The sequence below is a fragment of the Hemibagrus wyckioides genome, linkage group LG09, assembly GCF_019097595.1.
Source record: "Hemibagrus wyckioides isolate EC202008001 linkage group LG09, SWU_Hwy_1.0, whole genome shotgun sequence".
Taxonomy (NCBI): Eukaryota; Metazoa; Chordata; class Actinopteri; order Siluriformes; family Bagridae; genus Hemibagrus; species Hemibagrus wyckioides.
This window is the reverse complement of record NC_080718.1, coordinates 10,918,433-10,931,047: the sequence shown is the minus strand read 5'-3', so window position 1 is coordinate 10,931,047 and position 12,615 is coordinate 10,918,433. Positions and strand designations below refer to the sequence as shown.

At 40.7% G+C, this 12,615-nt stretch overlaps 2 protein-coding genes across 6 annotated transcripts in view; both read right to left on the bottom strand.

Moving 5' to 3' along the window:
- LOC131359503 (zinc finger protein DPF3-like) overlaps positions 1–4,525 on the bottom strand; it is a 30,710-nt gene extending 26,185 nt beyond the window's left edge. For both annotated transcript variants that reach the window (XM_058399421.1, XM_058399422.1), the window contains exon 1: positions 4,432–4,525. In XM_058399421.1, the coding sequence (XP_058255404.1) occupies positions 4,432–4,463 (32 nt within the window). In that variant the 5' untranslated portion in view covers positions 4,464–4,525. The remainder of the gene's footprint in view (positions 1–4,431) is intronic.
- Positions 4,526–7,304: 2,779 nt separating this feature from the next.
- The window catches only part of LOC131359336 (signal-induced proliferation-associated 1-like protein 1), a 58,791-nt gene continuing 53,480 nt past the window's right edge, over positions 7,305–12,615 (bottom strand). For all 4 annotated transcript variants that reach the window (XM_058399130.1, XM_058399133.1, XM_058399131.1 and 1 more), the window contains 6 exons: positions 12,248–12,407; positions 11,925–12,123; positions 11,695–11,841; positions 9,093–9,207; positions 8,273–8,351; positions 7,305–8,020 (listed from right to left, as the gene is read on the bottom strand). In XM_058399130.1, coding sequence (XP_058255113.1) covers positions 7,877–8,020; positions 8,273–8,351; positions 9,093–9,207; positions 11,695–11,841; positions 11,925–12,123; positions 12,248–12,407 — 844 coding nt within the window. In that variant the 3' untranslated portion in view covers positions 7,305–7,876. The remainder of the gene's footprint in view (positions 8,021–8,272; positions 8,352–9,092; positions 9,208–11,694; positions 11,842–11,924; positions 12,124–12,247; positions 12,408–12,615) is intronic.

The window sequence follows — 12,615 nt, the reverse complement described above, 5'->3', positions numbered from 1 at the left end:
ACTGATATTTACTGAATTATGGACTTTGAGAGACTCAGACTAGATGTCCATCATGAGCACTAAATTGCTGATATTTTAAAGGTCAGAAGTGTGTATGCATGGGAAATGTAGTTCTAGTTAGCATAACAGGAATGGAGGAGCGTAATGTTCCTGAAGAGGGCTGCAAAACAAAGAATTTCCTTAATTGATTTTCGATTGCTGACCAATAATGTGGACACGGTCCGAAATGCAGATTTTCCACTCAAACATGCCTTGATTTAAAAAAACAAAAAAAAAACAAAAAAAGACCTTGAAGGAATATTTAATTTGAATGGTTAGCTAGGTTCAACATTTTAGATTCTCTCAGTGGCTTAAGGTCACAGCTTAACACATTTTTGTGAATCCTGTTCCACATACCTTCCATGTTATTTGAACAAGAAAGGAATAAAAAAAATATATATAGACTATTGCCACTTTAAGTGCAAAAATGCTGCTCTAGCATCAGGAATACCTTGGATAATTTTTTTAACAAAATAAGCATGAACAGGAATGGTGTGTGTGTGTGTGTGTAAATGCTCTTGTGATAACTTTATTCCTGCTCATACAGTTTAGACCAGCATCGCAGTAGCAGCAGTGCACGCTGTGATCTTTGTAAAATGCTCCTACACAGGACTCCATTTCATGTCTCACTGTTTCTTCTTCAGCTTCACTGCCTGCTCAGTAATTCCACTGCACGCCTTTGTGTAGAAATTAAAGTCGGCAAACTCAGCACATAACTAAAACAAAAGGGCTAATGGATGACCAAAAGCTGTTTCAATAACACTCATAATACACAACTCAAATCATGTTCTCCTTTACCCCAAAACACTGCTGTGTGAATCTGCTCTATGAGGAGGAAAGATGCAGGTACACACCTATAACACACGCCTATAATACACAGCGATACGGAGGAGGAAAAACTTTCACTATGCCTCCTCCTGGAATGTTACTGAGCCTCATTCTGGCCACTGACTGATTAAACCTCTCAGTATGTGGCAACACCCAAGATCTACTTTCTCAGAAGGAGCTGAAGGTGCGTCTCAATTGGCTCGCTAGCTCAGGAATCTGTACCTCACGGACCCTCAAATCTGGTCCACTTTCCTCTAAGCTCTAACCTTAAATCAAACACACCTGAGAATGCTAATCAATGTCTTCAGGATCATTAGAAAATAAATCACAGGTAGAGGAGTTTGATCAGGGTTGGAGATAAACTCTGTAGCACACTGGCTCTCCAGGGCAAGATTTGAGGAACCCTGCTGTACCTGGGGGGTGTACACGAGTTCGGCCACTGATAAGGACCCTGGCTCACTATGCACTGGGAGGCTGATGAATTCTGGTGACTTTCTAATTTCCTCATCAGACACCAAAACCCCCAAACATGTAAAGTATTGAAGTTTCATATCAATTTAAATATAGATCCGGCAGGATTGTAGAAAAGATCATTTTTAAGAAAAAAAATCATATTTAAAAAATAATAATAAAACTACATCATTAGACTATAACAGAACTGTATAGAGAAATGAAGTTAAAACAATGTTAAACATGGTTAATTCAAGTAATCATGTGAATGCTGCAACAATGATAGCAAGCTGCTTACATGTGCAGAAGTTGACCGAGAGTTCATCTTAACTTAGATGCTTCAGAAAATATGGTGTCATTTCCATAAGAAAATACAGTAAGAGAGCATCGATGCTTCCTGGTTTTTATGGGGGGTTTTTTGGGGAGGAGAGAAAGTTCCAGTGAGATTGAGACGGATCTTAAAATGGCCGACTACTGAACTGGGGAGTTGATTGAGACGCAGCCGTAAACACACAAGCACCTGAAGAGAGCTGCTGATTAGCGACTAGAATAAACCGTCAAGGAGGGTCGAAAAATTAAATTACTAGGCAATCAGCGTGCTAAGAGAAAGAAGCCAGGGGGTCAACAAAGGTCAACTATTCTTATGCATCATCGAAAGAAAAGGTATGATGCTCTTTTAAAATGAACTAAAGTCATCATTGGACCAAACCTGTGGGCACTCCCGGTATCAAGCTCTCCACGTTATGCAGGTAATGGACCTCAGTGTCAAGAATGTTTTAGTAAAGTTGAGAGCAAAATCAAGCCAAACTCAATTCATTCAGCAAGATATCCAGCACCTGTGATCGAAAACGGGTCTGATGAAGTAAAGGAGATCGAGCTGGATTCTCAAATGATAAAACTGAGACAGGAACGCAAAAGAGCTGGTGGGTTTGGTGGGATAAAATATTAAAATGATTTAAACATAAATGTTGTGCACACATTTATTAGGACCATCTCTGGGAGCATGTCAGTGTTAAGTGAACATCCAGAAATAAATTAGATTAGATTCGATTATGATTCTGGTGTGGACAATTCTGGTGTTCAAATCATTAAAACACGTCATTGTATCGGCTTATTTATGATTTTATTTAACGATTTTTGATGAAAAATTACAGCCAGGGTGATTACAAACAAACAGGTTAAATATCTCTTACCATGTGATAACCATCTTTAATATATATAGCTGTTTAAACAGTAGTGGATTGATATATGGGTTGTGTCACTATGTCACAGATGATTATGATTCTCTCACGGTTAACAATTTTCAGCATTTAAACACATTTCTGTCTATTAGCAGTTTCCTATTTACTGTTGCTACTCGATCGAGATTCTTCCTCCAGTTGTTCTCGTCTCTTTGGTAGCCGGCTCTGACCAAACGTTTTCTAGGCTGGACTTGGCTTAAATTGTACCTGAAGCCAGCTCAGTTTCTCAGAGCTGAGGAGACATGACTACACTGAAAACCTTGCAGCTGTGTGACCCGCACCTTACACTGCTAGCTCTGACTCTACAGCTAGCATGTTCCTAACTTTATTATACACGACAGCTCACACAGAAGAATGCAGTAATGCTGAATGTAGATCTAAACCTACCTACCTATCTATCTCAGCATGCTGTCTTTCCTCTCTCTCTCTCTCTCTCTCTCTCTCTCTGCGACAAGCCCAAGTTAATAACTTTTATAAAGATATCCTTCGCAAAACTTAAAAATACAACTACAGGCTTGTACAAAGATACTGTAATGACTTTTTTATCCATTTGTCATTTCATTTATGAATTAATACCGAAAAACTGTCAGTTTTCGGTTATCATCAAACCGAGATCATAATATCAAACCGAAACCACCCTAACATTGTTACAAGGTTTTGGGAAAAGGGAAAAAAAGAACTGCTTCGTGATTAAAGTATGAATAATCTGCTCACAAAATTAGACTTTCTCTCATTGCCTATGGGTGATGTGCTTATGTGTAATATTAATATTATCAGTCTTTTCATTCTCTGGTGTTGATGCAGGATGTTCATTATAAAGTGTTCATTAAACTGTGAGAAACATCGCAGGGTACATGGGCTTTAGAGAAAAGACTTTCTGAAAGCCAGGGGATAAAATATTAGCTATAAAATTCATCATATTGTATTGAAGTGTAACTCCTAGTGTGTACACCTGTACTGGACAGTGGACACACGCACGCGCGCACACATGCACGCACGCACGCACGCACGCAGGCAGGCAGGCACACGCGCACACACACGTAGAGAGAGACAGACAGACAGAGAGAGAGCTTTCCATGTTCATTAATATCAAGACAGAGCCAAAGACGAGTTGAAAGCACAGTTCACACCAGTTGTTATTCGGTTCCCAGCTGAAACGGATCCAGATGAGCCACACTGTGCTGTAGTGCACTGTACTGTAAGCTGGGAGTCTGCCCTGCACTCGGCTTGGGCCCTTTATCGGAATGTAAACACTACACACAAAGATTATAACAACGGCATTGCAAACAAAAAAAGCCTGCTCTTCGTGAACAAATAAGACCTAGCACAACGTCGACTGTAAACTAGCCAGCTAGTTAGCTTAGCCAGCTAGGAACTTCATTAAAAAAAGAATAAGAAGACAAAACCCACACACAGAGAGACTGCAAGCCCACGTTACTGCAGTGAGACACCGGATCATGAATTCAGTCAGATTACAAAACACACCATGACACCGGTTTGACTCAATACTTCAATTTTGCATTCATTTTCCATGAAGATTGCATTCCAGCCATAAAGACGTTGCTCTTTAATGCTAGGAAGCCACCACACGCGATCTGCTCGCGATTTTATTTTTATTTATTATTTTTTGCAAACACGCATGATTTATTTCTGGGAGGGAAAAACAAACAGACCAAAGCCCTTTGTAATATTTGCTTAGTTATATCTCTAAAAGACACCGACTCCTCACGAGCCTAAGAAAATGAACATGAGCATCGCGGAAGGAAACAACGAGGAGAAGTGTCTAGCTTTTGTGCATCAGCGTTGTCTTTGCATTTCGCACCAACTGGCCAAGTCTAAACACGTCGCTTTTAGGAAATAATTCGTTACTTACGCGTTTAGAGGATTCTGAATGACAGCCGCCATTTTGCCCCGCTATAACGGAATAGCAGCGGAGGCAACGCAGATCTGAGGGAGAAGCCCGAGAACAAGCAACCAATCAGAGAACCGTGTGAGAATTCCGTCCAATCAGAGGGTGGCATTGGGGGATGAAGGCGTGGCCTTAGTGTCTGAGCTGTCAGCCTGAGAACGCCCATGTTTGAAAGGTATTTTTAAAGGGATTTCCTTTGTGCTGTGAAAGGCCAATAGTGTGAAGTTTAATGAAGAGCCTCTAAAAACGCGCTTTATCTCCACAAAGCCCTCTTCAGGACGAACAGCCTGACCACATAAAACCTCTTCCAACTACAAACTAAAGTCCAGAAATATGCATTTGGCTGAAGATTTAATACTTTTTTTTTTTTTAATCCAGTTGGATCCTAATTGATCCTTAATTCCAAATAGTTTGAATAGAAATGGCAGGAATTATGGAATTCACTAGAATTCCCTTCTCCTTATCAAACACAAGCAGCTTCTGAAATAAATCAATAGACTTGGAATCTGTTGATATCTAGTTTATGACTCAAACAGCTATACGTAATCATTTATTACAAAGTTATTTGCATATATCTTATGGATTTCTGTTGCATTCATCTTCAGTATCGTCTTTATCCTGGTCAGGGTGTCTGTGGAATCATGGAGGGAGGAATACACCCCGGGATGCGACACCACTCTATTACAGGGTACCACACACACACCTACAAGCAACAGAGTTTAGCCAATCCGCCTACCGATGCAAGATGATGTTCTGACCTAGCATTCCAGAAAATATTTCCAGATGCAAGTGCATCTAATACACAGGCCTGGTATGCGCTCAGGTGGAAACCATTCCTTGAATGCTATGTGCCTCATTGGTTGATTCCAAAAAGTGGTCAGATTTCTACAGACTCCTGAAAAAGTGACATGACCCCACCTACACCAAACATCCACCATGGTTGTTGAGTGTTGGATCGAAACCTTTGTGCTGGAACCTGTTAAGTCTATAATTCTCTGCCACATGGCTTGCAATCATTTCAACAGAAAGAGTGGGAAAACAGCATGATCTGGAAGACAAAAAGCGTGCTTTGAATGCACTGGTCTCCAGATGATTCTTGTAGTTAAATCCAGAAGTTTTACCCAAAGTCAAATCATCCAAATTTTGGAGCATTCCATGAAGGCAAGCATGCAGTGTTTCTTTTGGTATGTGGGACATGCCATGTAGTACTATTTATTCAAGAAATACATAGAATTAAACAGAGACTGGACTACTGGGTGGTTTATGTCCATCACAACCAACAGGCAGGGCAGATGTCTGGCTGCTACCTTGTTACCACACCACTTTACAAGAAGCGTCTCATCCAAGTGAGCATTGCTTAGAGAAAGCAGGCTACAGAACCTTCTCCAGGGTCAAATTGATGCATGATGCACAAATGGAAATTTAAAGCAGAACTAAAAATCATTGTGACTCTTAATCTCTCTCATATAAAAATGGAAATGTAAAGTGTAATTAAATATAATCTAAGCAGCTTTCTAAAATGGCAATGATTATAGTTTATGGCATTATCTAAAATATCTAAATACGTTGCAAGCTTTCCGACATTACACAACAACGCTCGAATAACCTGACAAAAGCATTGAAAATGCCCAAAATATTTTTTAATGGAATAAATGTCTTTACATGTCAAAGGTTATGGGAAATATTACAACATGCTACTGCACGTCGGAGATAACAGTTTCCAAAAGGAAAGAGGATCCAGTCATGTCTGCAGAGAGAATGTCAGATTTCAGACAACGGAAAATAAGCTCTGTCAGGAGAGCAATACAAATAGGGGGGGGGGGACCACACAGAGAAAATGTGACATCAGTTTAACAAGCACGATTAAAAACAACGATTGAACTCAATGAAAGAAACAACATCTGGCTGTCTTTTCAGGTGCATTTTGTGTAGGATCAAGATAAAAAAAATGAACCACATTTCGTAAATCTGAGAAAATGCCATATTTTGCCAAGTCCTTATAGTGAAGTTCATGTGGCATTTTCTCCAACAGATGGCAATATTTCACTTATTCATAATAAAAATAAAAAAAAAGAAAGAGGAATAAAAAGGAACAAAATTATTTACACACAGCTACACAGCACTCTGCCAAATCCCCCTTTCCTCTACATCTTAAAATGGTTTAATGACCATGACAAATAAATATTTTTTAAAATAATTTTCAATGGGGCAATTATACAAGAGAGGCTGTTCATTTATGTGTAATTCTACACAACAAGATATAAATATTTACCTTATGGCACCAAGCATCTATCAGTAATATATCATCCTGCTTTAGAACAAATACTGTAGATGATATACAGTAGGTCAAGTTACACATAAGGCTGTAGATCACATTTGTATTGATCTATCAAATAATTCAAAGTGGTCGGTTTAAGTAAGCCGTGGATCTCGATGCGTGATTGAATATCACCGACCGCAGGTACCTCTGAGATGAGTGTAGTATCATCATCTCGAACAGGCGCAAGCGACGTATTTGACCGCAGTCAGACTTCACTGCAGGTTTGGCTCTTAGCCAGAGGATAATTGAGGCAACTGTAGTCCTTTGCACATAAATACATCGATGGGGAAAATGTCCATCAGGTTTGGGTCAGTGGAACATGAAAAGCAAGACCTGCTCACAACCATCAATAATCAAACACGACAATCAGTAAACCAACCAACAGCTAACTATGTAGCCAGTGGTTATATATTATATTATATTATATTATATTATATTATATTATATATATATATATATATATATATATATATATATATATATATATATATATATATATATATATATATATATATATATATATATATATATATAACAAGCTTGAAATTCTAGTAAGGTCACTGTAATGGTATAGAAACGGCTCCCAACTTGTCTTTAGCAGGAGCTTTTGGCCCTTTTGGGGTGGGGGAAGTCGCCTGTAAAGCCACAAGTCTCTATATGTAAGTGTTTATTAGTGTTTTTTTCCCCACACACAGGTTTAAACTGTACAGCAAAGTGGACTTGGTTATAGCTTTCATTGCAATTTCTTGAAGAGTAAGTGAATTACTGTTTTATAGCCTTGAGTTTCTTTAAGGACATCACATTATAGAGAGCCAAAGAACAGAGAGGAAGTGGGCAATTAAACAAATTAATGACCCCCCCCAGACAAAAAATGTGCTACACTACAGTAGTTCTTCCTGATTATAAAACAACTGAAATAGTTCTGTCAGGTCTGGCACTCGGAGGGGGGAGGCGTGCACACGTACCCCAGAAACACATGCAGGGTTCTCGTATATATATCAGGAGTCACACTGGATCGTGTACAGATTCACTGTGATTAATCATATTGCATCTAGAGTGTGGCAACACGGCACAGGAAAGGTCAGAGGGTCAGTCCATGTTGATGGTGTTGAAAACCCATTCTGTGAACTTCTTCAGTTTGGCCGAGGTGTTCTGAGATTCCTCCAGCAGCCGCTGATTGTCTGCCCTCAGACTCTGGATCTGAGCCTGCAAAGACGCCTTCGCATCCTTCTCCTAGGGGAGAGAAAGAGATTGAAAAATTGAGTCCGCTGAAAAGGAAAAGAAGGACGAAAAGGTGTATTTGTAACACGACGAATTTACAGCTGCCAAGAAAGCATACAGATGGGAAACACTGGGTTTCACACTGTTTCATTTCAAACACAACCGTCTGATGCTTTTCACATAGATGAGTCAGATTCGGCAAGAAAACAGACCAAATTGTGTTCATCTGCAGCTTTACATGCCATTATCCAGTTATTTGCATACCTTTTTTAGATCCTCCTGCAGCAGTTTCACCATTGACTCCAGCTGGCTGACTTTCCCAATCAGACTGGCAGGATTCTCACTGAGCAGGAGCACACCACAGGTACATGTTTGAGTGAGTTAAACATTTCATTCAAGTATCAACCTATTCAGGCAAAATCTAGGGTCTGAAATGAAAAGCTTAATATGAGGACCAGGGATGCATTGGTACTGTTGTTGAAATGGAGTGTACAAGTCACATTTTTAGATACTCGTTAATATTAGTACGTTCTTATTAAGCAATCAGGGGTGTCATGGATCATTTTATTTATGTGTTTATGTGTGGAGCTACCTCCTCCTGCCATGTATTCGGTATCTTTAACAGAGAGCGTGACTGTGTTCAACCCGAGTGTACAGAAAGGGATCAGTGAGAGTTATTAACTGAACTGCACCAGGAATTGCCCCTTGACCCCCAAAGCAAAGAGTAGACCTGAAGCATGCGTGTCTTATTGCTCAGGGAAATTAAGTGCTTTCCTGTGTGCTTGCAGTTTCTCTACTCTGCAAAAGGCCTTGTGCTCATTTCTAATAAGCATGCTTATAAAGAGATACTGTTTAAACGCCATGTCATCATCATCATCATCATCATCGGTGCTGCAGCTTCTCCTTTCGGGATTTTCACTGCCGTTCAATGTGAAATAAGTCCAGATCGCTGTTGGTGTCCACACCACACTGGTATCAGATATGTTTTACAGAAAAGAGTGTATGAGCAGGATATCAGATCGATACCTAGTACCAGTACCAATGCGTCCCTAGCACTGATGTTTGCCATAAGGCAGCCATGCACCTGGATGAGCCGTGCTGCTGTAGGGACGTCTGAAGCTCAGCCTTCTGTGAGCTGGGGCTGTGTGTCTCTGACCTAGAAGTGGTATCTTTCACTGCCAAGAACGTCGCTCTTTGAACTGTAGACACAAACGGGAAGAGAAAGAAGAAACTTGAGGGAACTCTGAAGGATTGGTTTAAAATGCCTCTGAGACAGTCAGCCTTTAAAAGGAACACTTTTATCATCATCTCTCTAGAGTATGAGAAAATCTTGTCTTCCATGGAAAAGTAAAGCCAACAAACTGTGAAGCATGACCACTTAAGGCATACAAACACTGCGAAAATGATGGCTGCTATTTTTTTTTAAGAAATAAAGAAGCAAAGTTGTCTGCCAAAGCCAAAGCACTTGGTAATGTGCAGCTTTTTAAATATAAGAACCAACCCTTGGTTGAATAATCCTGCACTTAATGCAAGATATTCATCAGCTCACAAATTTCACAACGTTCTACACTTAAGTCTACTATATCTTAATTATGTACTCTAGTACTCAAAATTTTTTACTCTATTTATTTTGTCTCAACACATTTACATAGCCACAATTATAATAGTTTATGATCTCTTGAGCCCTCTGCTGTCTAAAGGATGAACTGCAAAGAGAGAAAGCAGTCTGACTAAAAAAGAAGCTGATTTTAAGGCTGGGAAAAGAAACAAAAGAGGATATGGGATTTGGGAATCTTGTAAATTAGTTCAAAGTATCTTTGAGCTCTGATCGTTATAGAAGACAGATTTATTTGTCACATAAACATTACAGCACAGTGAAATTCTTTCCTTCACATATCCCAGATTGTTAGGAAGTTGGAGTCAGAGCACTGGGTCAGCATTGATACAGCCCTGGAGCAGAGAGGGTCAGAGCAAGAGCCTAACAGTGGCACCTCGGCAGTGCTGGACCTGAACCCCCGACCTTCTGACCAGTACCCCAGAGCCTTAACCATTGATCCACTGCTATCTTTAAACACACTTACAGTGCCTTGATAAAGTATTCATACCCCTTGAGCTTTTCCACATATTGTCATGTTACAACCACAAACCTAAATGTATTTTATTAGGATTTTATGCAATAGACCAACACAAAGCGGCACAGAATTCTGAAGTAGAAGGAAAATGATTTTTTTTGCATTTGTATTCAGCCCCCTTTACTCTGATGCCCCTAACTAAAAACCAGTGGAACCAATTTCCTTCAGAAGTCACCACATTAGTAAATAGAGTCTGTGTGTAACCTGAAAATAAATACAGCTGTTCTGTTCCTCAGAGGTTTGTTAGAGAACATTAGTGAACAAACAGCATCATGAAGCCCAAGGAACACAACAGACAGGTCGGGGATAAGGTTGGGGAGAAGTTTAAAGAAGGGTTAGGTTATAAAAAAAATCTTCCAAGCTATTCACATCTCACAGAGCACTGTTCAATCCATTACCTGAAAACGGAAAGAGTATGGCACAACTGCAAACCTACCAAGACATGGCCGTCTACCTAAACTGACAGAGCAAGGAGAGCATTAATCAGAGAAGCAGCCAAGAGGCCTATGGTAACTCTGGAGGAGCTGCAGAGATCCACAGCTCAGGTGGGAGAATCTGTCCACTGGACAACTATTAGTCATGCACTCCACAAATCTGGCCTTTATGGAAGAGTGGCAGGAAGAAAGCCATTGTTGAAAGAAAGCCACAAGAATTCCTGTTTGCAGTTTCCTCCACATGGCTTGATGCAAACAGCAAACATGTGGAGGAAGGTGCTCTGGTCAGATGAAATCAAAATTGAACATTTTGGCCTAAATGCAAAACGCTATGTGTGGCAGAAAACTAACACTGCACTTTACCCTGAACACACCATCCCCACTGTAGAACATGGTGGTGACAGCATCATGCTGTGGGGAAGCTTCTCTTCAGCAGGGACAGGGAAGCTGGTCAGAGCTGACAGGAAGATGGATGGAGCCAAATACTGGGCAATCTTAGAAGAAAGCCTGTTAAGAGTCTATAAAATACTTGAGACTGGGACAGAGGTTCACCTTCCAGCAGGACAATGACCCTGAACATACAGCCAGAGCTACGATGGAATGGTTTAGATCGAAGCATATTCATGTGTTAGAATGGCCCAGTCACAGTCCAGACCAAAATCCAACTGAGAAACTGTGGCAAGAATTAAAAATTGCTGTTCACAGACACTCTCCATCTAATCAGATTGAGCTTGAGCTATTTTGCAAATAAGAATGCACAAAAATTTCACTCTCTGCTGGTAAAGCTGGTAGAGACATACCCCAAAAGTCTTGTGGCTGTAATCGCAGCAAAAGGTGGTTCTACAAAGTATTGACTCGGGGGGGTGAATACAAATGCACACCATACTTTTCAGATATTTATTTGTAAAACATTTTTTGAAACCCATTTATCAATTTCCTTCCACTTCAGAATGATGTGCCACTTTGTGTTGTTCTATCACATAAAATCCCAATAAAATACATTTATGTTTGTGGTTGTAACATGACAAAAAGTTCAAGGGGTATGAAAACTTTTGCAAGGCAGTGTATAAACTGCACTTTTAAGCTTTGTGAACAAAATAGACCAAGCTGTCTTGAGTACCTTCAAAGGCTTTGGCTGCATCCACAAGATCAGACCAGTCAAGCCCACTGTCTGCACTGGCATCAGGAAGGGGGATGAGGCCAGGGTCCTGCTGGGGCTTCCTGCATGGTGCAGCCTCAAAAACACTCTCGGTGAAAGTGAGGTCACCTGAGGAAAGAGCAAATGTATCAGTCGTGCTACTGTAAATCAAAGCTATAGGTATTAGGGTAAAGTTTTAAACTACAGCTCACCCAGAGATTTTGCCCCCTGTGTGTAAGATGGTTGGTGCAGTGAGGCGCTGCGTGCACTGGGTGAGCGCGGCATGGTGGAGCGACCGAACAGGTTGGCACTCTGACGGGCCGCCGTGAGCACCCTCTGCCCGCTGAAGATGCTCTCATCAGAGAAGGTCCGCTGTAAGGAGCGGGGACTCTGTGTGGACAGTGAGAAGGGCTGAAAAACAGAGAAATGCATGTAAGAGTAGATCAGAAAGCTCACGCAGACACCTGCATTCATACACTGTATTACTAAATTCAGATAGGTTTAGCCCTAATGAAGATTGCAGATTGAACATTACCTTAGTTTTGCTACAGCTAGGAGGAGGACTGTCCAGAGCAATGAGCTTCTTTAGATCCTCCTCGACAGTGGATTTGGCAGTGGGCTGGGGGGACTGGCTCACCTTCATAGTGGCCCGTAGCTGAGGCTGCCCACCTAAATAGCCATCGCTCTGATGCCGCCTGAATCACAAGAGGACAGACACAAATCCAAAAGCCACTTGACCATATGCTCATTACATCAAGGAACATCAATTCAAATCCATTTATTTATACAGCGCTTTTGAGAATGGACATTGCTGTCACAAAGCGGCTTTACAGAAATCCGGATAAAGGTTTAGATTTCTCCCTAATGAGCAAGACAGAGGTGACGCATAGCAAGGGAAAACTC